The 25,573-nt window shown below is 41.1% G+C and overlaps 1 protein-coding gene across 1 annotated transcript in view; it reads left to right on the top strand.

Moving 5' to 3' along the window:
• Positions 1–9,679, top strand: part of PRMT3 (protein arginine methyltransferase 3) — a 56,638-nt gene extending 46,959 nt beyond the window's left edge. The window contains exon 15 of the mRNA XM_054634758.2: positions 9,052–9,679. Within this exon, the coding sequence (XP_054490733.2) occupies positions 9,052–9,161 (110 nt within the window). The 3' untranslated portion in view covers positions 9,162–9,679. The remainder of the gene's footprint in view (positions 1–9,051) is intronic.
• The last annotated feature ends 15,894 nt before the right edge of the window (positions 9,680–25,573 follow it).

A 25,573-nucleotide genomic window follows, 5' to 3' on the forward strand; every position in this document is an offset into this window, starting at 1 on the left:
TTTCTCTCATCAGCTACCAGACATGACAACTTTTTACCAGGAGCTTCTTTCCTAGAGGCCCTGAGCTTTGTGATATCTGACAAATCACTTCTGTCTTTCATGCTTTGACTTTTTATTCTTAAACAATTTTTATTTGCACTTTCTTAAGTCCTGTCACTTCTTGGGGTGCACCCATGCTTTGGTGCATTCTTTGTACTTGCCTTGTGTTCTCTTCAGATTCTCTTTCTAGACAAGGCTGACTAAGATCTCCTTGCTGCTGCTCATTAAATCTCAATGTCATAGAGTGATTTTTTTTAAAAGTGCAATGACATTTATTAAAATATGCACATTATTTCACATTACAGAGATCATTTGACATTTCTCAACTGTGTGAAATTACTGGGAGGTGTACCCCAGCCTAGAGTTCTGGTCTGGGTGTGGTGACTTTGTGAAGGCAGCTGCAGAAACAATGTGCTCTGCCTGTGTGAACACAACCAACTTGACCTTCAAGATCACTTGTGCTGTAACTCCTTCCTTCCTTCCTTTTTATTAGCTCGTATTTCTTAACCTGATTCCCATAAATCTTGTTACAGCTCTTTCTCTCTCTTTCTGCCTGTCACCTTCTCTTTCGAATTATTTGAATTCCCCTTTGCCCATCCTTTTGCCCATTCTGTCTGGTTTTATATCTTACATGAAATTACCACTTATATCTAGGATTGTCTGCCTTTTGTTTCTAGTGTTCAGGAAGATTGAGAGAAACTCCTGATGTAGTTTCCTTTTCTTTTGTAATCCCAGTTAATTTCTGTGGGATATTTGTTGGTCATTGATGACATAAGCCCGTCATGCAGAAGGTGCTTCCTGATACTTATATAGCATGCATGTTAATTTACATGATTTTTCTGGAAAAACCATTCCCTCTCTTGATATCTTGTCTTTGATCCTTCTCCTTCATTGTTCCAAAAATATTTCTCCTCAAGACATGTTGTTATAAGTACAGATTTCCCTATCTTCCTTTTTTATATTTTTCTCTTTGTCTAAATAGAGACTTGAATATTCATCTTGATAATTTGTCATTAGCCAAATTTTTTTGTTTCTTCAGTCTTTCCATTTTCTCAACTAAACAAACTGTTCAAGCTCATTTTCCAGTCTATTTCAACGTGCACTTCCAGCTGTTTCTCTTGTCCCACTTGTTCATGAATTAGCACTGCTTGTTACCACTCCTCATTGAGCCTGGCATGTTGGACTGAGCTCCACTCTGGGTGCCCTGAGCTTTTAGGGAAGCCTTGTCTTCAGAAGGGCTTTCCTCAGTGCAAATGAACTGGAGCCAAAAGTAACTGTACTAGATTAGACATATTTGCATCATTTGAAGCCTTTCCATCCATCCCTGTGTTTACTGGTATTCATCAGCCCTCTGTAGAAATTGTTAGATTCAGAAATACATTATGGCAATTGGAGAAACATCAAAGAAGATGCACTTTTGACTAAATATATTCATAGAAGCATTAAGGTTGGAAGAGACCTTTAGGATCATTGAGTCAAGTCATTAACCCAGCACTTCCAAGGACACCACTGTAAGAGCCTGAATGAGGGATGCAGGACTCCAGGGGCTCTCCAAAATGCAGTTTATTGTATCCAAAATGCAGTTTATTGTATCCAAGAGGTTCCAGCAGCCCAGGGTCATGGGGGACAGAGCTGTGCCTACAGCTGGCAGCTCCAGCTGCAGGCAGGCCTGGAGACCCTTTGGTTTTGGTTACAGTGCATTATAAACTTTTCTTTAGGTTACATTGCATTCTACACTTTTCTTTTGGTTACAGTGCATTCTATACTTTTCTTTAGGTTACAATGCATTCTATACTTTTCTTTGCTGACCATCTTCATACAGTAGAACCAATCTCTACCTTAACTATTATCTCTAGCCTATCATAACTACTGTAATTACCATATTCATGTCACTGTTCTCCAATCACTAAAAGTCAGTACATTACAGTTTAAGCTAGAAGTTGGTTTTCAGTTTTCTTGCAGTGGAAAATTCTGAGACCTTTTTTCTACTTGCAGCTTTGCTGACTTGTTTGCCTGTGCTGTCTTTGTGCTTGGTAAAAACATCTTCTTGTTTGGGGTGGGTTTATGCTTTGCTCTAAGCCATAAAAACCCCTTCTAACTCACACACCCTTTGCCTCCTTGGTTATCCAGTGAGACTGGCTCAGCAATTGTTTTCTTCTATATCGAGACTTGTTTCCATCTCTATTCCTTCTTCAGACTCTACATTCAAAAATCTTTCTGCCAAGCATCCACATCTGTGAGACTTTCTTGTCAAACTTTCCTCCTTCCCAACACACCACTAAACCATGTCACTGGGGGACATGTCTGCAGTTCCCTGGGCAGCCTGTTCCAGTACTTTACAACCCTTTCCATGAAGAAATTTTTCCTAATGTCCAATCTAAACCTCTCCTGGTGCAGCCTGAGGCCATTTCCTCTTGTCCTGTTGCTCATTACCTGGGAGAAGACCAGGTACAAGCTCCTTGCAGGGACTTGCAGAGAGCCAGAAGGCTGTAGAGAGCCCTGAGCCTTCTTTTCTTTAGGTTGGGCCCTCCCAAGCTCCCTCAGCCACCTCTCATCAAGCTTGTGCTCCAAAGCCTGCCCCAGCTCAATTTCCTCTCAGGACACACTCCAGCACCTCAAAGTCTTTCTTGTGGAGAGGAGCCAAAAACTGACCCCAGGATTCAAGGTGGGGCCTCAGCAGTGCCCAGAACAGGGGGACAGTCACTGCCTGGTCCTGCTGGCCACACTGCTGCAGATCCAAGCCAGAATGCCATTGGTCAAGATAAACTCTTCTTTTTTTTTCTAGTAAATGTTGGAAAATAAACAGAAATAATGCATTTTGACCAGTGTTACCATGATGGCATTTGCTTGTAGCTTTTTTATAGGTTGTGAAAGAAGAATTTGCTAGTGGAAAACACATTTTAAATGTTTTCTTGTTTTGAAAGCATCTTTCAGACAGGGCAGTGGCTGTTTTTCCCCAGTGAAGAAAAATGGTTCCCTCAGATTTTTAGTTCTGAGTAAAATAGTAAGGCTGACTAAAAGCATCCCTTATCAGATGCTTTATAGCTTTTGGGGCCATGCCTGGAGTGGTTATAAAGCACTGATTGTATTTGGTTTTGCTCTGTAAAAGAGGTTGAGCTTTCAGATATCCAAACCTGCTGGGTATTTAACTGGAAATGGTCTTTTATGCCATGGCAAAATTGTTTTGTTCTGCAGTATGAACTAGCTAATTTTCTCAGCTGTTTGATGCCAGGGTATTTGTTGTAAAAATAGATCTATTTTCTCAGCCATAAAAAGGACTGAATGTTTTGATCTATTCTACTGATAGCAGAATTGAGCAGTTGCAAGCCAAAGGATGGGTCTTGGAGCTCATCCTGCCTCCTTTGCTGGTCCTGCTGCAGCCTGCACTCCATGTATGATGTTTGTACATCTCTGGGATGGAGTGGGAGAGGTTCATTCTGGGTCCAAAGGTCTGGACAGTGAGGCAATAAAATCCACACCTAATTAACACTGATTATTTGCCCCTGAGTTTCAGTTTGATACCTGTGGTAGGTAGCTTTGTGTATCATGGATAAATGCAAACTGATATATTTAATGGCTAATTGCTGTTCACTTCTTTGGATATAATGTGTGACTGGGGGATAGCCTCTCACTACTCATGTGTTCTGAAAAACCAGTTTTCTTCCTCATGGACTCTGACAAGAGACTTGAAGCTGATTTTCAGTCAAGTGAAATGAAATAGCATCAGCACGTTGGATATGCTTTAACTGTTTGGCAAGCAATTAAAATGAAACTGGAGAAAGAAGCAATATATCCTGGGTTTTCTCAGACAAAAGAGTGATGTATTGTAGACTCCCTACAGAGTACAAACCTTCTCTTAGAGCCCTTTCAATTGCTTGAACATGTCCTTATTTTGAAGATGGAAATTGAGATCCAAAGCAGTATCTTTTTCTCCTCAATGGTCCAAAACTGAGTCTCTTCCTTTTGTTTGTTGAAATATTCCTGCTAAGCAAACAAAAAATTGCATCATTCTCATTTGGTTGTCTCAAGAATTTACTAAATAAATCAAATGCTTACAAAAATGATTTTAAAGGGCTCACAGAATCTTTTCAATAACAATGCCTTAAGTTAAAACCCAGCTCTGTATGCAGGCAAATTCTATTAGCAATTAAACAGCCTATTGTCAACATTGTGTGCTTTTGATATTGCCTTGCAGTGAAAATAAAACCTTGATTTGTTTTTCTATGGTGTTAAAGGGGCTAGCACATCAAAGCTGGAGCAGAACTCACATGACTAAGCTCCTGTAAAATCCTTGATTATCTTTAGCTCCCTCATCTCTGTAATTGGAAAGCTGTTTGTAAATTTACAAACTGAAAGAATGTTGATTTGTCTACTTAGACAGCACTATTAAAAGTAGGAAAACAACACTAGCACGATTAATCTGTCTGAATGTTTTGATCCTATACTGAAATACTTCAATATTGTGCATCCCAGTTGGATAATTTGGCTCCTAATTAAGATTTTAGTGTCTGTTTTGCCTGTCTACAGCTGCAACATGGTGTCTGTAGAAATCTGTCTCATTTATTTGCAAGTGGCACCTCCAAAAATGATGCTGGCTTTTAAAATCTAGTAAATGTTAAAACCTGAATTTTGAGGTCACACTAAGTCTGGCAAGTCTTTTGTTGTATTTATCAAAATCTCCATTTTAAAATGATCATGCTGACTTTTCAGGAACGTTTTTAGGTGTGTGTTTCAGGGCACTAAATCGAGAGGATCTCTTCTCATGGCTGTTCTTTCTCACTGAAAGATAATAGAAATCCCATATTTAGACAGGAAAAATTGGATGGACTGATGACACAGATGTGCTATTTTGGGTGCCTCCCTTTGCAAGTTCTTCAGCTGTGGGGGAATATGGTTCAAACAGCAACAACAATCTGGTCTTCTCAGAATTTTGTCACGCTGCTGAGAGAAAGCTTGGGACAAGACCATACAGTTTAGAATCTCCAGTACAAGAAGTGGTGAATGAAGCTAGTTCTAGGTGAGTGAGTTTGGGCACTGCAGCTCTGCATGGTGGAGGGCCTGGCTTTCATCATTCCCTGTGGCAGCTCTCTGTGCTGCCTGAGCTGTGTGGGGATCTCTGCAGTGCACACACCTTACCTGGAGCAGCCACACAAGCCTGCCTTGCCTCACTCAGCTGGCAGTGCTGACTTCTTTGCAGCAGCCTTGTTCCTGGTTTAAAATCATACATAAATATGTGCCTAAGTATTATATAAGTGGGCATAGCTCTTATCCTTGTATAGCTGCCTCTTATACTTGTATAGCTGCATACTGGAATTTTGGTGAGAAAAGTTCTGTATCAAAGCATTTCTGATGCAGAAAAATGTAAAACCAGAACACTGCTATTGATGGTCTCTTAATTTTGACATTACCAATATTCTGAGGTATCAAATTTGTCAAGTGGTTGCACAGGATTCCTCATAGCCCTCCTGAACTGCCCTGTATTTAAAGGGATCATGAATATATGCATGGGTTGTATCTGCCACAGTGGGGTTACTCTGTAAAATGAAAACAGTTTTAAAGAACTCACAGCCATCTTTCTTGAGCAGTTGAAAAGTATCAATTTGGTCCAGAAAATCCTCAGAGACTATACTCAGAACATGCATGGAGAAGACAGACCCTCAGGACAGCTTCAGCAGAGGGTGAACAGTGATGCAGCAGGAGCTGGCAAACAGTTGATGAGAGTAGCCAGCCGAGGAGGAGGGTACCACAGGTCAGCTGGGTGATGCCAAAAGGCAGTGGCTGCTGCTCAGAACAGAAACTGCTGCTTGGATCACACTGGGTTGGAGATTCAGCAGGAGAAGTGGCCAGAGGGGAAGGTGGCAGTCTGGGCACAGCTGCAGGTGCCTGCAGTTTGAGAGGATGAATGGGAAGATTAAGGGTAGGTTCCTGAGTTTAAGGGAAATGCTCTTGGTCCCACTGCAAACTGTTCCAGTCTTTCCTTGTTTGCCATTGTCAGGAGATAGGTGGTATGTGGAAACCATTTTCTACCCAGAGCAATGCTTTTGAGACTTGCTGTTTTTTCTGTTGCATGCTAGAAGTCAGTATTGCATCAGTTATTTAAAGTAGATCATGTTTAAATTGTCAGCTTCCAGCAAGGACAGCCTTGCTGTGCAGAACATATCAAATCCTGCTGCTTTGTGACTGGGAAGGCAGAACCCCCCAGTGGTTCTTTACATTGTAGGGGATTTGTAAAGGTTCTTCTCACCAGCAGTGCAGTAGTTTAGGTGTGTTCAGCCCAAAGCCCACTGCAGTTTCCTAGCAGCTCTCTGAAACAATTCCAGTGAGCTCTTTCATAAGATTCTTAAATTTTAATGGTGTTTAGAATAAATAATGGTTTGAGTACTGTGTTCTTACTTGTCCAACTGTTAGCTTCATAAAACTCTTCCAGGGAAAGAAAAGAAGGAAACCTAAAAGACCTTGATTGCTGGCTGCCTTTGGTAACTCTTTTGAGTCTTTTTTGGGATCACAGAGGGAGGAGACACCAAGTTGTATTGGAAGGCAGGGTTGTTCCTCACATTACAAACTCATTGCCATGGGTCATTCCAGGCTTTAAGTGGATGCTATGGATATGCATGCAAGGGACTGTGTAGAATGTTTGGATTTAATCAAATCCTTTATAGACTGAAAAACCATGATTTGGAAACCATGATTTGGACCTGAACACTCTTGATGCTGGAGGATATCTGCACTGAGAGATACCTTGGCTCACAGACTGCAGGCTGGTCCCATGTGTGATTGTCTTGCACAGACATAAGTGACAGATGCAATTGCTTATAGTTTTAAAAGTCACAATCAAAATAAACTGGTTGAAGTGTGCAGAGCACAGGCACTGCAGAGGCTGCAATCAGACATGCATGATGTGACAGGGAGTCAGGATGGACATAGGGATGTCTTTTTTCCTGTACTAGCCAAGCTTACACAGCACTTCTCCTGAATTTTTCTGCTTTTTCCATTTGGGGGAAAATTTCAAGCCTCTCTGGGGGCTAATAAAAATGCAGGGAGGGGATGGTAATGGATTCAGCTTTGTCCTAATCAAACTGCAGTGGCACTGTGTGGTTTACTTGCATTCAGCTGAACGTGATAAGAGCAAGGTGATGCAGCTGAGTCCCAGAGACAGCTTCCTCCAGGCAGCTCCTAGGACAGAGAATGGGGGAAAACATCAGTCATTTTCTATCTACATGACATTGATTAATTGTTCAGAACTGCCTTTCAGTTACTGCTGTTGTTTGCTTCAGCCCTTGGAAAAGGCTGCTCCAAAAAGCACATTTAATGTGGCTACAGCGTGAGGAATAGCTGGGGAAAATGAATGGATTGCTTTGTTTCATTAACTGTCTTTACAAACAGAATCTGAAGGTTCTGTTCTCTGAAGTCAGCTATTTATTAAATTATATTTAAGTTTCTGCTTCGTTTTTATTGTTTTGTATTCATGTTTTAAATGGGAAGATTGAAGTGTGGATTAATTGAAATCATGGAATTTTAGTTACAGAGGCTCTTTAGTCTTACTGAATTGTTATCACAGGATGTTAAAATAAATAGGTCATTTTGTAGCAGTTTTGAAAATCAATGTGTTCAAATCAGGTTAAATTTCCTGGCTGGAGTGGGACTATAATGCTTTTTTTTCTTTGTTTTGTCCTTCTCTCTGGCAAACCTGTCTCTGTTTAAATAATCTGTGAAACTGTTTTCACAATTCTCTGCAAGTTGCATTGTGTTATGTCAGTCCTGTAGTGGTATCTCCAGCTAACTGTTACATGATGAAAAAAAGCCCAAAATGATCACATTTATTTTTTTCTTCTGATCCTTGGTACTACAATTATTCTTGTAGATAAGCCTTCTTTGATATTTGTATTGCAACCTTTAACAAAATGTCCTGCATTTATAATTTACAATTTGGACTTTCTGTCAGTTTTCTGTTTGCGGATGCAAACTGTGCCAAATGGAGACCCCCAAAATCCTTCCTGAATTTGAAACCAGCTTAGTTTTGAAATGACTATTTCTTTTGTTTTTTGTAATAAGGAAGCTTTTTATCAGGATATCAGCAGTGGCTTTTAAAATCCCAATGAGTAATGAGCAGCTGGAAGATGCCTTGGATCCAGTGAGGTAGAAAAGTAGCAGCGGTGTGAGCAATGAAGATGAGTGGGGCAAGGGAGGTCTGATGGAAGAGGAGCAGGGGACTTCCTGCTGTAGATTGGGGTCACAGGCTGCTTTCATGTCCTCAGCTGAATCCTCTGTGAGGATGTAGCTCTTGCAGGTTTAAAATGGTGGGATGGGGTGGCCCAGCAGTGGACTTCCTAAATGTACACATTTACAAGCGTGTGTGTTTATATTTTGTGGGTTGCATATTCCTAATTTACAAATATTCCTTAAATGAAAGGCCTTGGTAAGGACTGAAAAGAAATTGAGATTAGGTTTTTTTCCTTTTGGGTAAAAGCATTTGTTCTGGGTGTAACTGAAGGACATACCTCTCAACTGTTGTGGTGCTGACACCTTGTAAAACAAAACCTGCAATTAATAATATATATACTTGAAATGCCACAGAGATTTCTGTGGTAGTTTCCTGTCAAATTTAAAAAATACATGATCAGAATTCAAGTGAAATGCAGTGCAAATACAGAGCACATGGCCCATACAGCAGGGAAGGAATATGCTTTTGTGGCTACATGGCTTTAATCCAAGATGGTGAATATATCCCAGGGGCACAGGGGTTTTCCCCAGCCACAAGTGAAATATTTGGCATATCAGTAATTTGGGTGGACCTCTGAGAAGTGAAGCATCAGCCCCAACTTGGCACCTCTCCAGATTTAACTGCAGTTAAATTTGTTGTCAAGACCGTGGAAAATTTAAACTTCTTTAGACTTTTAAAATTCTGGTTAATTGGGAACATTTTCTTATGCAACATGGATGGAATGCATCTTTGCTGTTACTGTGAGTGATTCAATACTGTAACCAGAGCAATTCCTGCTTGTTTTTTTTCAGGAGAGGCCCTGAGAGGAAAGATCACGGTGCGCAGGAACAGAAAGGATCCGCGCTCCCTCTTCATCACCCTCTCAGTGAGGGACACCCAGCAGACCTACAGCCTCCAGTGAGACTCTGTCCATGTCTGGGAGGGGCTCCTTTCAAATGCTGCACCTGACTGCAGATAACTCTTCTGGAATATCCAAAAATAGTAAACTCTTGTGTTTGTGTGTGTGTGTACACACACACAAGAATATGGAAAAGTTACCTGGAGCTGAGGTTCAGATCTGCCACTTCACATGGTGTGAGGAAAGCAAGAAAGATGGGTTTGGGTTACCTGAGACTGCCAGGTGAGAAAAAATGAGCCTGAAGTCTTGCTGTAAGGAACAATAAATATGATCTCTCAAAAATGTTTTATTCTTCCACTGGCAAAATCCTTGTATAGTATTTTTTTTTGTAAAAGAAGCAGCTTAGTCATGTGTGAGTGCACCTCAACAGTAGCTGGAAAATCCCAAAGGGAATAATTTTTCAATTCCAACTGCAAGATTGGGGCAACAAAGATGGTATTTTTACTACACTTCTGCAGTTTAAAAGTTGTACACATTTCAGTTATATTTGTCTAAATAAATGAACCCAATGTGATATATAATGCAGTTGCTGCTTTCTTTGTGTTCTGTGTAATTGGAAATTCTGTCTGTCCTGTGATGGCTCATTTATTTGTGCCTACAGTTTTTTCTCTTCTAACCTGTTGGGGCATAGGTGGATGGAAGTGAGTATCTTAGCAGCTTTGGGAAAAACACAACAAACAAAAAGCAGTTGCTGGAAGGGTGGCTTTGGTTTGGCTTCTTACAGAAACACTGTGTCAAGGGTTGACTGTTCAGGGGAGGGGGGTGTGCATGTAGGGATTCATTTTAATTCCCTTTAGGCTCCTTAAATGTCCTGGTTAACCTGTGGATGTTCAGGAACTCAACTCACGTAACAGGAATGCTCAGGTACTGATTTTAGATCCCTCAGTTTATGCAAGTGAGACTGCACACAGTTCTTAAATCCTATCTGTTTTCAGAATAGGCTTTACTATAAAAACTTCATTAAAAAATGAGACAATTGCACACAGAGAAAAAGTCAAGGATGCAAGTTTTATTTCCCAGTAGTATCTGAGAAGTGGGAATGCTCTGCACTGATAAGCATGGCTGAGGCTCAGTGAGCTGCTAACACTTGGTGACATATATCCATAGCTTGGTGACATATATCCATTTTGGTCTTGTTCAAAGCCCTTCCAATCTGAATTTTTTATACTTCTGCAGATTCTATGTTTGTGTAAATGTTGCTGTAGAAGGCAAGAAGAGAAGAAAAAGAAAGCAAAGGGAGAAAGCAGTGCAAAGCCTGGTAGAGTTTGTGTAGCCTTGGGTTGCAGGGCTAAAAGATAAAAGAGGCTTGAGAATGTGTAAATGCTCTCTTAAAATAAATAAATAAATAAACCCCCCCCCCAAAAACAACTCTGCTAAAAACTGAGGATTTGGTATCATCTAGCCAGAAGGAAAATACTCTGAAAAGATTTCCATTAATGTAAAGCCTGAGGAGGGGGATTTAATAAAGGCACTGGATTTTCAAAGAACTTCAAATACACAAGTGGACATTGATCTCATGGTGGTTGTCTCACAGCATACTGTGGAAATAACCCATCAATTATAGGGGACTTTTTTCAGTCTAGCAGTTGAATAATATGGGGTTCATCTGACAGCACAGTGAGTTATTTACAGTGAGTTATTTCCTAATGGTAACTCTAACAATTAAATATTGCAGGAAATTGGATCAATAATTACTCACTTAAAGAGATTCTAATGATTGAATCTGAGGCAGAAAAGTGGAAAGTAACTATTTGGAGTAGAAATGCCCCTGGATTTGTCCAGTGAGAGATAATAATCCTTCATACAAACGTGATTCTTTATTCTGTGGCACATGGTCAATGTGGCCAAACACAAATAATTTGTAGCTGAATTAAAAACGAATAAGTAAATAAATAAACAAAATAGTGCAGAAATGACTGGTATTCTGCACAGTTCATGGAAACTTTTCTTTGTCCAAGTGGTAGGAACAACTTGTTCATCAGCCATTGGTGTATCAAATTTTTAAGTATTTTTTAACAATTGGGGTAGTCACAATTTCAGACCTAAATGTATTACTTCAGTGTGTTCTCCTGTATTGAGAACAGAAAGAAAAAAGCAAGTTGTAGAGAGCCTGAATTTCACTTATCATCTGACAGCATTTGCCTGTTACACCAGCTTGTCTAAATTTACCTCACAGAATTTATTTCTTTAACAACAACATCTTATATGACAAAATCCTTTTTTTTTCCTCAGCTAAGCAGCATCAAAATTATGAGTTAGACCTCTGTAAGTTTGGAATTCAAATGAGGCATTTATTTACCTGCCTTGGAGCTCTGTTTTCTTCTGTTCTTCCCTCTCCTTCCCTGGAGCTGCTGTGGGCAGATGCAGTTTCTGATGCAGAAGCAAACCCCACTGCTGCTCTCCAGTGCTCATTCTTCCCCTCATGATCCTTGCCTGACATGATCCATGGAGCTGTTTGCTGCTGCCTCCTTTCCAGAGCATCTCTGGTCTCTGACTTTGGGGTTTTTCCTGCCCTGGGGGTTTTTGTTGGTTTTCATTCTGTTTGAACTTTCTATTGTGCCCTGACAGCATTCTCCTGTTTCTGATGACCAGCTCTGTCCCATCCTATGGTGCTCCTCTTCTCCCTGATCCTTTAATTTGAAATGTTGGATGTGCAGCTGATTCTTGGGAGGTGCAACAAGCCCTGTACAAATCTAATCTTTGCTCCAGCAGCCATGCTTGGTTTGCAGGCACAGCAGAAAGGGGATGCAGGTGCAGTAAGACAGATACACACAAAGGGTTGTCACAGGCCTTGAAATGTATGAATCACTTGTTGTTGCTAATGGAGAACTGCCAAAGCACATTAAAAAATCTGATTGGGTCTGTGATGCATACCTAGGAGGATATAAAGCAAAAATAAATATGATTGGTAATTTCAGGTTAGTTTAGTTGTCAGATGCATGAAGAAATACAAGATGGAATTATGACACCTTCCTTAATGTGTAGTTTCATGCATAAACAAAGCCTTTTCTTTGACATCAGAAAATTTAGGACCCTTAATTCACTTTATAAATTCATTTTGTGAAACTTGCACTCAGCAAAGGGCAAATGAATACATGGGGGTAAAGGCATGTCTGTTTTCCAAGGGGATAAAATTTGCCTGACCCAAATTGCAGGTGGCAGCTATAAATTTAATGGGAAAGCATCTTCATTTGCAGAACCAGGAAGCCTGTGTGTTAGGTATTAGCAGTGTCATGTAAGTTTGTGTATGGGAGTGGGTTTTGGGCATTCAGGGGGGTTGTTTTTGGAAAATATGTTTTTGCCATGCTCAATTATGAAGTCCTGAAATTCCTATGCATTCTGAAATTGCGTGCACAGAAGTTTTTAATGTTTAATCCCATAGTTAACCTTTTTTTCAAGGCATGTTCTTTACCAGTAGTTCTCAATCTCTATTCATGCTGAAAGCAATTTGCATTATACTTAGCCCAAAGTCAGAGGAGCTAAGATGGATCATGATTCACAAAACTTCTTTTAATATTCAGATAAAACCTGAAGGTTGGCCTGCCTTCCACTTGCAAATCTGTGCCCAAAATCTGTGTACTTGAAGATAAATAACCCACCTGAAAATTATATGGATGCTCACAGCTCTACTTCTTATTTAGATGTTAATGGTATGTTAGTTTTTGGGTATTTTTTATCTTGTCTTCTGCAGTGCTTTTAAATGTTTTGCTAGGCTGTAAAATTATCTTGCTGCTTCTGCCCATCAGAGAGCAGCTAAGCAAGACTGACAAACCTGGAAGCTTCTGAATGACTCTTCAGTGAGCACCATGCTGGGGTCTCTTAATAGGATTTTTGTGTGTACACCTTAGTTTGACCTTCTAAATTCTGTCCTGTGGGCTGTGCTGTAATGAGCCAGATCCAGCTTCTGTGATCCAGAGAATAGCAAAGCCTCAATTTCAAATAAAGCTCTACAGAGGATTGGGAGAGCTGGTTTGGGAAATATAGCTTCTAACTAAAAATGTAGGCTGCTGGTGAGGTTTGAAGAGTTTTATCTCAAGGATGTTTCTCTGATCTGTGTTTAATAGTGCCTGAAGTTCCCAGCAGTAATGACTCTTTACTTTTTCTGTCCCTGCTTGAAATTACCTGAAGGAGAAATTGTACAAGTGTGTCTTCCCCCAGGTTTGTGGGATGACACAGCCCAGCTATGGCTGGCTGCAGAGGGAGGAGGGGGAGTTGGAAGATCAAGGGTTGAAAGTGAAGACTTGTGTGAAGACTAAAGTGATGATTTTATTTTTAGAAACCAGGTTTAGAAGTACAATTTGCTACTGCTGTGACAGTGTTCACAGGGGTCCCTGGCTGAGGGAAGAGATGAGGGTCTGACTCCATGTTTCAGAAGGCTGATTTATTATTTTATGATATATATTACATTAAAACTATACTAAAAGAATAGAAGAAAGGATTTCATCAGAAGGCTGGCTAAGAATAGAATAGGAAAGAATGATAACAAAGGTTTGTGGCTCGGGCTCTCTGTCTGAGCCAGCTGACTGTGATTGGCCATTAATTAGAAATAACCACATGAACCAATCCCAGATGCACCTGTTGCATTCCACAGCAGCAGATAACCATTGCTTACATTTTGTTCCTGAGGCCTCTCAGCTTCTCAGGAGGAAAAGTCCTAAGGAAAGGATTTTTCATAAAAGATGTCTGTGACACTACTGCTTTTACTGTGTGGATTAACTGCATAGTAACAGCATTTAGGGGTTTTCAAAGTTTGTGTACTCAGATATACACCCATGACTTTATTTTTGAAATAATAAAGTCATGGGTGTATATCTGAGTACACAAACTTTGAAAGGAATGGCAAAGACATTTTACGTTATTTTGTTTATCCAGGCATTGACAGATGTTAAAGCTGGTGAAGTAGTGACATCTAATTAAAAGACAAATACCTTATTACATGGAAAGGGAAATTAGAGGGAAAATCTGGCTTTTAATGTTATGAGCACTACAGACAAATTTGCAGAAGGACTTAGATGATTAAATAGGTTTAGAAAACATCCAGTTTTAATTGCTTTTATATAACAGGACAGAAACCTGAAGATGGTTCAGTCCTCCCAGTTTAGTAATAAAGTTTAAACACATACTGTTTGATACAATTTTTGACCTTATATTAAATTCATAGGTTGATAACTAACTTCCCAGGGAAAAGTGGTATTGGTAAATACTAATTTAATGATATTGTTGAGCAGCAAAGAGAGAAGGAGAAGCCTTCCTGCTGGTGAGGAGGATATTCCTGCACACAGGAATTAATAGGATATTTTAAAAGCTCATGCTTTTTCAGCACCTGAATGTAATGTCTGTGTAATTTACACCTGAGTGTAAAGTCTGTTCCCAATTGGCTCAGAATTTTCACCTGCTTTGCTAATTCCCATATATCAAAATAGAAACAGACTTCATTTCTATCCCTTTCTGAATGGCAAGGGTGTTCCTGGGTTTCTTTGAATTACTAATGCCTCCAGGTTCCAGAGCTCTGAACTCCTCCATGGTAAATGAAAAGGCCTCACTCATCCCATGGAAAAACTCCACCATGAAACAATCAATTTCTGGATTTATAACATTTCTCTTGCTGTTCCTCTAACAATTAACCAAAGTAAAATAAAAGGCTGTTAATGGCAGTGATAACAAATTAAAGAGGAATAAAGCTTACTCAACATGTTAATTCTATTTTCCACTTGGGTACTACTCAAAACATCAGTGCAAATAGAGTGGGAGCAAATATGTCCCCTGGAAAGCAAACTGGCTGAAGTTAGCCTTTCACAAGTAAGAACTACTACCCAAATAAAATTACTCTCCTTGGATTCAGCTGGCAGATGCTAAAATAATCCCCCTTCACAGGGTGATTTGAGAGGCTTTTCAAATTATTTTGTTTTCTTCCAAGGAAAAACAGGTTAAATGGGATAGCCATTTTTTCAGGGTTTTTTTTTTTTTTCTTACCTTTCTGGCATCTTGATACATGATCCCTTCCTGTACAAAAGAAAGGATGGATTTTTTCCTGGCATTAACTGAGGGAGATCACATCTGCAGCCCAGAGGAACGTGCAGTGAGGAGCAAGGTGTGAGTGACCCAAGTGCTCAGAGGATACCCAAACTGGCTGAAGTTCGCCTTTCACAAGGAAAAACTACCACCCAAATAAAATTACTCTCCTTGCATTCAACTGGCAGGTGCTAAAATAATCAAGTGCTTAGAGGATACCCACATCTGGGAAATTACCACTGGTGAAAACCCTTCTGGTGGACATAATGCCAGTGCTGCTGGAATAGAATCTGTGCCAGGTGGCATCACTGCACCACTTGAGCAGGTGATATTCATAGACTAGAATTAAAAACCTACTAAGAAAATAACAAAACTCTCTAAAACTGACATCATTCATCCAGTACTGTCCAAACAAATTAATACATATTGGCTTCACCCTTCAGAACCATCGCTCTCTCTTTGCAGTACTTTTCATTATAAAGTCAACCTTGCTAAGAATTTTAGCTTTTGCTTCCATTTCCCTGAGTGTTGCAGACTGCCTGGATGAAAGAGGGGGGCAGGAGGAAAAGTGACCTGGTGGGAGACACAGCAGGAAACCAAAGGTCCTGGGAAGCACAGGGAGCTCCTTGAAGGAGGGTTGATCCACTTTGGGTAATGATGCTTTAGGTAATTAAGCCTGAAATACAAGTAGGATTCAGTAAGTAGAACTGAATTTTGATTTGACCTTCTGATGGGTTATGCAAAGAGAGGACCACTGACAAGAGGGGAATTTCTTAATAGTATTGACTCCTGTCACAGCACTGGACATTCTTGGAACAAAGGCTACTCAGCTGGAAAATTGGATATGAGGAGGAGGAGGAGGAGGAGAAGGCCTCTGTGGCTCAGATGTTAAACTGTGCTGCACTGCTTGCTTGCTTGGGAATTAACACAAAGGAGAAAAGCATTGCACAGTTAAGTTTCTTTCCTAAAAATGATACATGCACTGATGTTAATTTTGGCAGCATTTTGCCTTTAGAACAGTCCCAGCCCTTGTGTTTGTGGAGACCCCAAAAAATGGATTTGGCTTAGAGAAAAACAGCCCCCAGAGGTGGAAATAATGCTGTTACCATTGGTTTGCAGTGACTGTGGCCTCCTTTAGATGGAAATAATGCTGTTACCATTGGTTTGCAGTGACTGTGGCCTCCTTTAGGTGGAAATAATGCTGTTACCATTGGTTTGCAGTGACTGTGGCCTCCTTTAGATGGAAATAATGCTGTTACCATTGGTTTGCAGTGACTGTGGCCTCCTTTAGGTGGAAATAATGCTGTTACCATTGGTTTGCAGTGACTGTGGCCTCCTTTGGGGGAAATAATGCTGTTACCATTGGTTTGCAGTGACTGTGGCCTCCTTTAGGGGGAAATAATGCTGTTACCATTGGTTTGCAGTGATTGTGGCCTCCTTTAGGGTGCCAGGTGACAGTGACCTGGGCTGAGCAGCTTATGGGGTCAGGTATCCCCAGTCTTTCTAAGTTCTCACTTGGAACAAACCAACATCCCTGGTAAATGACAGCAAACCACAGCAGGGAGCACACTGCCAGCTGAGGAAAATGGAAGGAGAGGAGGTTTGGTTAACCAAGGTCATTTAATGTTGTCAAAAATAGAGCATATGGAGGCATTACAACCTCCTTCTTTAATTATCAATTCAGCTCTGATCAAAATTTTCTGAAGTGACTAGGGATTTTAATTTTCTTTTTTTTTAATTGCTCTGATGAAACGGAGATTTATATTTTTACAAAAGTTTGCCTTTCTGATTGCAAGATCCTCAAAAAACATGAAGGCAACTTCCTTTTTAGTGCCTTAAATGCCAGATAGATTTTTTTCCTCTAAAGCAGACATCCTGAATGTCATTTCTTCAGAACTGTGTTTTAATATTAAAAGATGTCATGTTTTTTCTTGTCTTCCTATGTTAAAAAAAGGCCCACAAGCAGATGATGCAGTATGACTGCAGGAGTAAATACTCCATCTTTCATGGCTTTCTGATCACCTTTTAATCCATTGTTTTGGTCAGTTCTGAAGTGAAAACCTAAATGCAACCTCTGGCTAAGGAATGGAGTTAGGGTTGTGGCTGAGCCCAGCCCTTAATGGAATTTTGTGGTTTTCACAGGGAACTATTTTCTGAATCAGATGTTTCATGCCTGATTTGTTCATGCATGTGACACTTAATTACTTTTGCAGTAATTGAGACATTATTGAAGGAAGTGGGTAAGAGAGCTGTCAGCAGGAAAACCTCCACAGAATCAATATTGTAACATCATTTGGCACAGGCTGCCCAGAAAAGCTGAGGATGCCCCATCCCTGGAAGTGTTCAAGGCCAGGCTGGGTGGGGCTGGGAGCAACCTGGGATAGTGGGAGGTGTCCCTGGCAGAGGGACAGCTCTAGGGTCCCTTCCACACCAGAGAACCCTGTGATTCTGTGTCCTGTAGCTTTTGTAGGTGCCATCTGAACACTTTGCCTCAGGCAGTGGAGTAAGCAAGAAATGGCTGAGCTGCTACCCCAGCCCCACCATTTCTCTGCTCACATGGATTTATTCCCAGCAAGACATTTTCAAGACAGTCTACAGAGCTGAGAAAAGACTTTCAAAGAATTCAGAGGGGAGTTTATTAGGTTTTTGATGAAATGCTAGTCTTTGATATGCCTGCCAGGACATGGTTGCTTTGCCCGAGTTCTGTCATTGCTCCTCTGGGACCACTCTGTGCTTGAATGTTTTTAATAAATTCCTGTGTTTGTACCTCATGTTAGAGCACTGAGAGCAAAATGAAGCCATTCCCATCAGTCAGAATGCCCAGCTAATATATTACCAATAAAGCTTGGGGTCATTGCCAATCAATTTGCTCTTCAGCATATTCTGATGTTGCTGGCTCTATTTTTAAAATGCTGAAGTGTACTGATCCTTTGGAAGAGGACAAATACTTCTTTTCAAATCCCCTTCTCCATGGGCATTCACTGTTTGAGATGTGCAGCTGCTGTTATCTGGGGAGGAGGGGAAGTGATCAAGCATCAAACTTTGATTTGTTTGAGGTGTGCTGTGCACTGAGCAGCGCCTCACCAGGCTCTTAGGAAAGGTGCTGTGGTGGAGAGCCAGAGAGGCTGGCTAAAAGATTTTATTTTGCATAAAATATTTTAAATACAGAGTCTCTTTCCAGAGTGCCTCACCTCTACTCGTCTTCCATAAGGAATAAAACCTTAGATGGGGTTGGCCAAGTGTAATTTACGATTTCTCTGGAGATGAAGCTGAATTAAGGAGGGAAATGCATAATCCTAGCTGATAACAGGAGTGTAGGTGACAGGAAAAGTTAATAAAAGCCAGTAAAACACCTACCTGCACCTTGGCAAAGTAATTACCTCGACCTAGAGCAGCGGCTGGTTTAAGAAAACATCTCCAGATCCTATTACATTTTCCTGTGCTTCACAGACACCTCTGCAGGTCATATTTCTCTTTCCTCCTCACTCCCTGCAGCCTGTTGCAGCTCATAATGTGAAGCCATTTCTCATGCCCAGTAGCAGGGGAATGGAAGGGAGAGAGATGAGCTGGCACCAGGAGGGTTTTGCAGAGGATCTGACGAAGGGCCAGGGGAGAGATGGTGCAGGTGATGCTCATCCTCCTGCAGTGCATTCCAGGGACTGAGCTTTGCTCTCATTGTGTGGGATCTGAGAGAGATAAATAAACCACAGGGTTTATTTTTTATATATTTTTATATATTTTTTATATTTTTAATTTTATATATATATAATTTGTGTATTTTTATATCATTAATATAAAATATATTTAATATATTTTTATAATTGTAATACCATGCTGCCATGGGTTTTAATCCCATTCTGGCTTCACATATGAGCTTCCCATACTTGTACGCTCAGTGATAATCACAGCAAAAGTAAATACTGAGCATGCACATGCCCCTCTTTGCTGCCTGACACCGTCCAAGGGGAAGCCATATGCTCAAGGCCTCCTGCCTGTTGTATCTAGATCTAAGTTTTGAAGCAGGTTGTGGTGGCCTTGATAGCCTGAAAAAAAAAAAAAATTAGAGATTCTGGATCAGCCCTGTTTGAGCACTGCTGACTCTGTCAGCTGATATCAGGAGCTGCTGGTAGCTTTCAGATCATCTCTGCAGAGGAAACAGTTCTGGTTTGCAGATTATTACCTCATGTCCTTGGAGAATATATCCATTTCCAGTCTGATTCTGGGGTTTTTTTGTTGTTGTTTTTGTTTCTTTCCCTGTATTTCACACCTGCTCCCAAATTGTGGTTGTCTCAAAGATGAAGTGTGTGTTTGTACGCTCCTTCACTTTTTTGGGGGTTCTTTGCTTTTTCCAGGGATCAGTGCTGGGTGGTGCCTGGAATTTGCTCCTCTGCCTGCTGCTGACCAAGCTGGCTTGTTTCCCCTGTGCCTGAAGAACAACCACTAATAATTGTCAATCCCAGCAGAAAGTTGGAGAAAGGAACATGTGGCCAAGTTCTGTGAAATTCTCCAGGCTAAAGTCTCCAGACATCAAAACCAATTCAATTTGTCTGTCTAAATGTTATTGCTCAAAGTTGAATGATGATGTGTTGCTTGAAGATGAGCAAATTGGATAGAAAGAGGCAGGACTCATCTTCTAGATCTAAGATATCTCTGTGTTGTCAGCTTTGTAACAAGTCCTGTAAAGCAGTGAAAAATCTCCTCTGACACAGGAGAGGTGAGTGTGCTGACATTGAAGCAATTGGTGGGTCCAGGTGGTTATATTGCAGTTGTCTGGGCAGGCACAATTGTCTGTGGGCTTGACCCTCATGGCCATTCCCTTGCTGGGGACCAGAGTGGGGAGAAGGCAGCTCAGCCCCCCTCATCTCACCTGACTGGGTACCCACGATGAGGGGGCAGTATGGAAATCCACGTATTTCCACTGGCAGAAAGTCTCTTCAAAGGGCATCATCTCACTAAATGTCTTTCCATCCGTCTTCCCCATTGCAATTAAAGAGGGATGTGTTTATGATTGTTGGAGAGATGTTATTGTCAAAATGCAGGTAGCACAGGAGAACAAAAGGCTTCTCTCAGGTTTTTGTGTCAGCTTGAAGAGAACTGAGGGGTTAGTCTCAAAACGCTTTTGTCACAGACATCTTTTATGAAAAATCCTTTCCTTAGGATTTTTTCTCCTGAGAAGCTGAGAGGCCTCGGGAACAAAATGTAAGCAATGATTATCTGCTGCTGTGGAATGCAACAGGTGCATCTGGGATTGGTCTCATGGGGTTGTTTCTAATTAATGGCCAATCACAGTCAGCTGGCTCAGACAGAGAGTCCAAGACAGAGCCTTTGTTATCATTCCTTCTTTTTCTATTCTTAGCCAGCCTTCTAATGAAATCCTTTCTTCTATTCTTTTAGTGTAGTTTTAATGTAATATATATCATAAAATAACAAATCAAGCCTTCTGAAACATGGAATCAGATCCTCGTCTCTTCCCTCATCCTTGGACCTCTGTGAACTCCACCACACACTTTAAACAGAGAGAGTAAGAAAAGGAGAAGGGAAATAAAAATGCCTAATAGAATTCTTCATAGTGTCCCTCAGTGAAGCACCATACTGGTAGCTGTAATCCAAAAAGTTGCAGTGCTGCAACAAGGGCACCTGGAGATGCTCAGATGCCAAGTTTCAGCAAAGTCTGTGACCATGTTCACAGGGATTCTTGGATGAGGGAAGAGATGAGGATCTGACTCCATGTTTCAGAAGGCTGATTTATTATTTTATGATATATATTACATTAAAACTACACTAAAAGAAGAGAAGAAAGGATTTCATTAGAAGGCTGGCTAAGAATAGAAAAAGAAGGGATGATAACAAAGGTTTGTGGCCTGGACTCTCTGTCTGAGCCAGCTGGGCTGTGATTGGCCATCAATTAGAAATAACCACATGAGACCAATCCCAGATGCACCTGTTGCATTCCACAGCAGCAGATAACCATTGGTTACATTTCATTTCTGAGGCCTCTCAGCCTCCAGGAGGAAAAATCCTAAGGAAAGGATTTTTCATAAAAGTTGTCTGAGACACTGGTTCTTGTTTGTATAAAACAAAAAAGAGGGAATTGTGGAAAGAGATGGGATAGAGTTGAGCTGCAGGCCGTGGGACAAAACTGAACAAGCACAGGGCAGCACAGAGCAGCACAAAGGAGCACAGAGCAGCTTGTCCCAGCTTGTCCCTGCCTGGCCTTTGGCACAGGAGTGTCACACAGCAGAGCCCTGCAGAGAGGAGCCACCAGGAGCTGCAAGGCAGGTGCACAGCCCATGATCAGCCCATGGAAGGACATTTAGAACATGTGGGGCTGACATGGCAACGTGGGATAGGTCACAGAGTGAGAATTGCCATGGAAGGAAATACTGTGCCTTGAGGAGCTGTATCAAACCAGCTCCTTGCTTTGAATAAAGGATTCAGATTCCCTGCCACTCTGGGTCCCTGTCTCTGTTGTTACACTTATCCACTTTCTCTTGGTCCAGTTCCCTAACCATGTGAAACCTCCTCTGGCTGCCAGCACAACCAAACCTCGTGCTTCTGCCTGAAATGAAGGCTTCTAACAGGTTTTGAGGTTTTTACCTAAATGCTTTTATCTCACACTGTTGGGGGCTTGCTGAGAGGCCATGCAGGGAGATATGAAATTGGATGGAGCCCTTGGAATCAGACCTGATCTCAGAGGAGATGCTGCTGAGCAGGAGCAGGAAGGATGGAGGCTGCTGCCCACGCTCATTCAAATTCCCAGTTGAAGCAATGTGTCTGAGGTCACCTGGGGCTTGTGGCAGAGCTAAGCTCCAGTCTCACAGCATCCTGGACAGGTTCCTCCCTTTTCCAGTTCATCTGCCTGAGCTGGGCCTGTTTGTCTGCTTCTTTAGCTGTATTTTCTTAAATTCTTAGCAATGGGATGAGAAAACATCTTTTGAGTGCCCCAGATAAATGGGGCTTTATTAGGAAAGATTAAATTTAAAAGGTACTTGGGAGAAGCTGACAACTGAAGTACCTCTGGTGATCTTTTTGTTTTGCATCTCTTACCATCTCATTGACAAAATAGGAGTGAGCTGAGAACCTTGATAAGAAAATGATCTTGACACTGAAGTCAGAGTTTGATTTTCCATTATCTTAAGATAGTGGATCACCTTGAATTTTTCATATGCCCAAGGCATTAAGTATTTTTAGAACTCATTGTTGAAGCTACACAGAATTTCAGATAATGAAGCATAGGAATTAACAAAATGATCATTTAAACAATGAATCTTGTAGCTTGGGAGAACAGTGTCATTCTAATTGGAAATTCATGCTCAAGAGAATGCTTAAAGCTGATTCCAGTATATATAAACTGGTAGAGGCTTACTTGCTTTTTCAATTTTTAAACAATTCAATATCTGTGATTGAAACCAAACACCCTAAGTGGAATGCACAGATCATCCAAGACTACTGAAGTTTCTCTGTTGTGAATAATGTTTGAGGCTCAGACCCCAGGGTAGGATCTCCCTCTGGATTTACTCTGGGACTCTGCTGAGGAGGGTTGGAAATGCTTCCACCAGTAAATTCCCTCAGAGCTGTTCCAAGTGTACTGGGACCACTGATTCAGGAAGGGGAGTCATTACTCATGTCCTCCAAATAGGTGGCCCAGTGAGAGAAGCTGTAGCTGAAAGTTTGTGCTTAACATTTATTCTTCAGCCAGAATAATGTTGGGTTTAACTTATGACCTGAAAAGCTCACTGCCTATGAATGTCCTACAAACCACTCACAGATTTGGCCTCACATCCCCGCCCTGGGTTTTCAGCCCTGGACTGATGGGTTTCTTCAGCTGGCACTCTGCAGGGTGGAGGGTGGGATTTATTTTTCCATGCTGACAGAGAGATCACAGTTTTGTTGTCTCTGTATGACAATCACCACACCCACTTCAGTGTGTTGGGAGATTTCCCCTTTCACAGTGAAAGAGGAAACAAATTCAATGTGAAGAATCCATGCCTAGACAAAGTTAGAATTTCCCATGAGAGACCACAGAAAACGTTTAAGGTTTGTTTGGGTTATTTTTTCCCAATCAGAATCCAAATGACTGTCATGACTTGTGAAACACTGAAGCAGGTATATTAGTATGCTTATTATTTTTTTTTCTTTAAATGGGATCATGTAGTCCATGCTGCTGACCCTGGAGAAGGATCACACAGCCTCACAGAGGTGCATGCTGTGATTTTTCCTTTTGACTCAACAGTCAGAAGTGGATAAGGCAGAGAGTGACAGGTGCTAAAATGGACTGGCTGTCTGCTAGAATCTGCTCTGTGGGGTGGGTACTTGTGGTGTCCTCACAGCTTGGAAAACCAACTTTCCCTCATTTTGTGCTATTTGTGATATTTTCTTTCCAAATTTGTGATCAGGAGTTCAAACCTTCATGTGGTACTTTTACATGATACAAGTGACCGAGACAGCACAGTTTGAAGACTTGTTCTTTTCAGGCAGTGTTGTTTAGAGTGTTAATCTCCATTAATATTGAAATTCAGCTGAGCTGATGCTTGATGGCTCAGCACTGAGTCAGTGTGCCAAGCAAACCCATCTCTGCAGGTGGTTTGGGCACTTTTCTGCAGGTGAACCATCCCTGTGCGTATGCTGTGATGGAATGTGCCCCCGTGTTCTGTTCCTTGTCCCTGTTTCCCTGTCCTGCTCTGGCACTGTCATATTTTCTGGAGAAATCCCTTTGCCAGGATTTCTTCTCCCGGGAAGCTGAGAAGCCTCAGAGAAAAATGAAAACAATAATGATCTGATTATTGCTTCTCCTGTGTTTTGCTGCTTTGGAATGTGGTTGGAGAGTGTTTATCCAACATGTGAATTGTTTTGAGTCAATGACCAATCACAGCCAGGCTGTGTTGGGACTCTGGAAGCAGTCACGAGTTTTCATTATCACTCTTTGTAACCTTCTGTCTGTATCCTTTCTCTATTCTTTAGTATAGTTTAGTATAGCATTCTTTAACATAATATAATATCATGAAATATTAAATTAGCCTTCTAAGGACATGGAATCAGATTCTCAATTCCTCCCTCATCCTGGGGACCCAACAAACACCACACCGCTCCATCTAGCATCCAGTCTGCTGCCACTCTGAGCAGGACCTGCTGCTGCTCCAGCCTCTCTGTCTGTGGGAATCCACAAAATCAGAGGGTTTTGGGAAAGCTGCAAAAGGCAGCCTCAGAGACAGCAGAGCTGTGATTAGAGCTAAGCAGCAGCCATGAGATTGGTCAGCAGAAAAATTATTTAAAAAGTAGAAAAGCAAAGACAAATAGAACAATGGTCTGTGTATTAATGCTTGTCTAGAATAACTCCCTAAGCTACAGAAAAGTTTATCTAGTGAGATATTAGGAAGGTTAACGCTTAATAATGGAGCTCTGTGCATTGTGTTTGAAGGCTTACAAGCAGGTATTGTATTTGAAATCAGCAAGCATTGTTTAACCAAAGGTACCTGTGCTTATGGTGATTGGATGGAACTACTGTCAATGTGCTTTTGCTTTGTGTGATTGGGCAAAAAACTTATAAAGTGAGTTGTAGCATTAAGTTCTTGGTCTGCTGCCTGGGATGAGCTGGTGGCATCTTCCCATTGTCATAACCATGGAATGAGAGTGATGCTGGAAAATCAAACAGCTCAAGGCACATTCCCAGCAGCCCTGTCCCATTTATGATTTGTACACAGACCCCAGCTGGCAATACTAGGTCAAAGAAATGTATTTTTATTTTGTTTGCAATGTTAGGACAGGTGCAATTTTACCTGAAGAGGAGAACTTGTTAAGTTCAGTGGATGGGCTAAGCTAAGTCTGTGGCACAAGAAAAAAAAATCCTTGATTTGATTGCTTATAGGTAAATCATGGAAATCTATTTACAGCTCTAAATAGCATTTACTTACCATTTTTTCATTAAATACATGGGATTTTTTTTTCTTTAATGTCCTCTTCTACTGCAAAGTGAAAGTTCAAAGCCGTGGTTATTATATCCCATACTGAGATTATGCCCTGTGATTAAGGCAAATGTCCAGACAAATGAAGAAACATGTATATCTGGGGGAAATAGCTGTCAGGAGCATAAATGCCTGGCCAGTGGTGCAGAAATTCCCTCCAGATGCTTCTGCTTTCCCCCCACCTGATCCCCCTTTCTTTTATTTCTGTTATTTACAGCAGTCTCCAGAGAAGAAATTAAACCTCTCAGGGAACTGACTCCTTTTACAACAGGATTCCAGACTTTGATAATTATCTGGGAATCCAGGGGCCATCCAAGCAGGTTATTTGAGTTAAGGCAATTGGAAAGTGTACAGGAGAGCTAATAAATAACGGGAGGAGACTGAGGCATTTCACAGGATGAAAATAACAGGTAGTTATCACTTGAAAGATTTTTACAGTTC

Source organism: Agelaius phoeniceus, chromosome 6, assembly GCF_051311805.1.
Source record: "Agelaius phoeniceus isolate bAgePho1 chromosome 6, bAgePho1.hap1, whole genome shotgun sequence".
Classification (NCBI taxonomy): Eukaryota; Metazoa; Chordata; class Aves; order Passeriformes; family Icteridae; genus Agelaius; species Agelaius phoeniceus.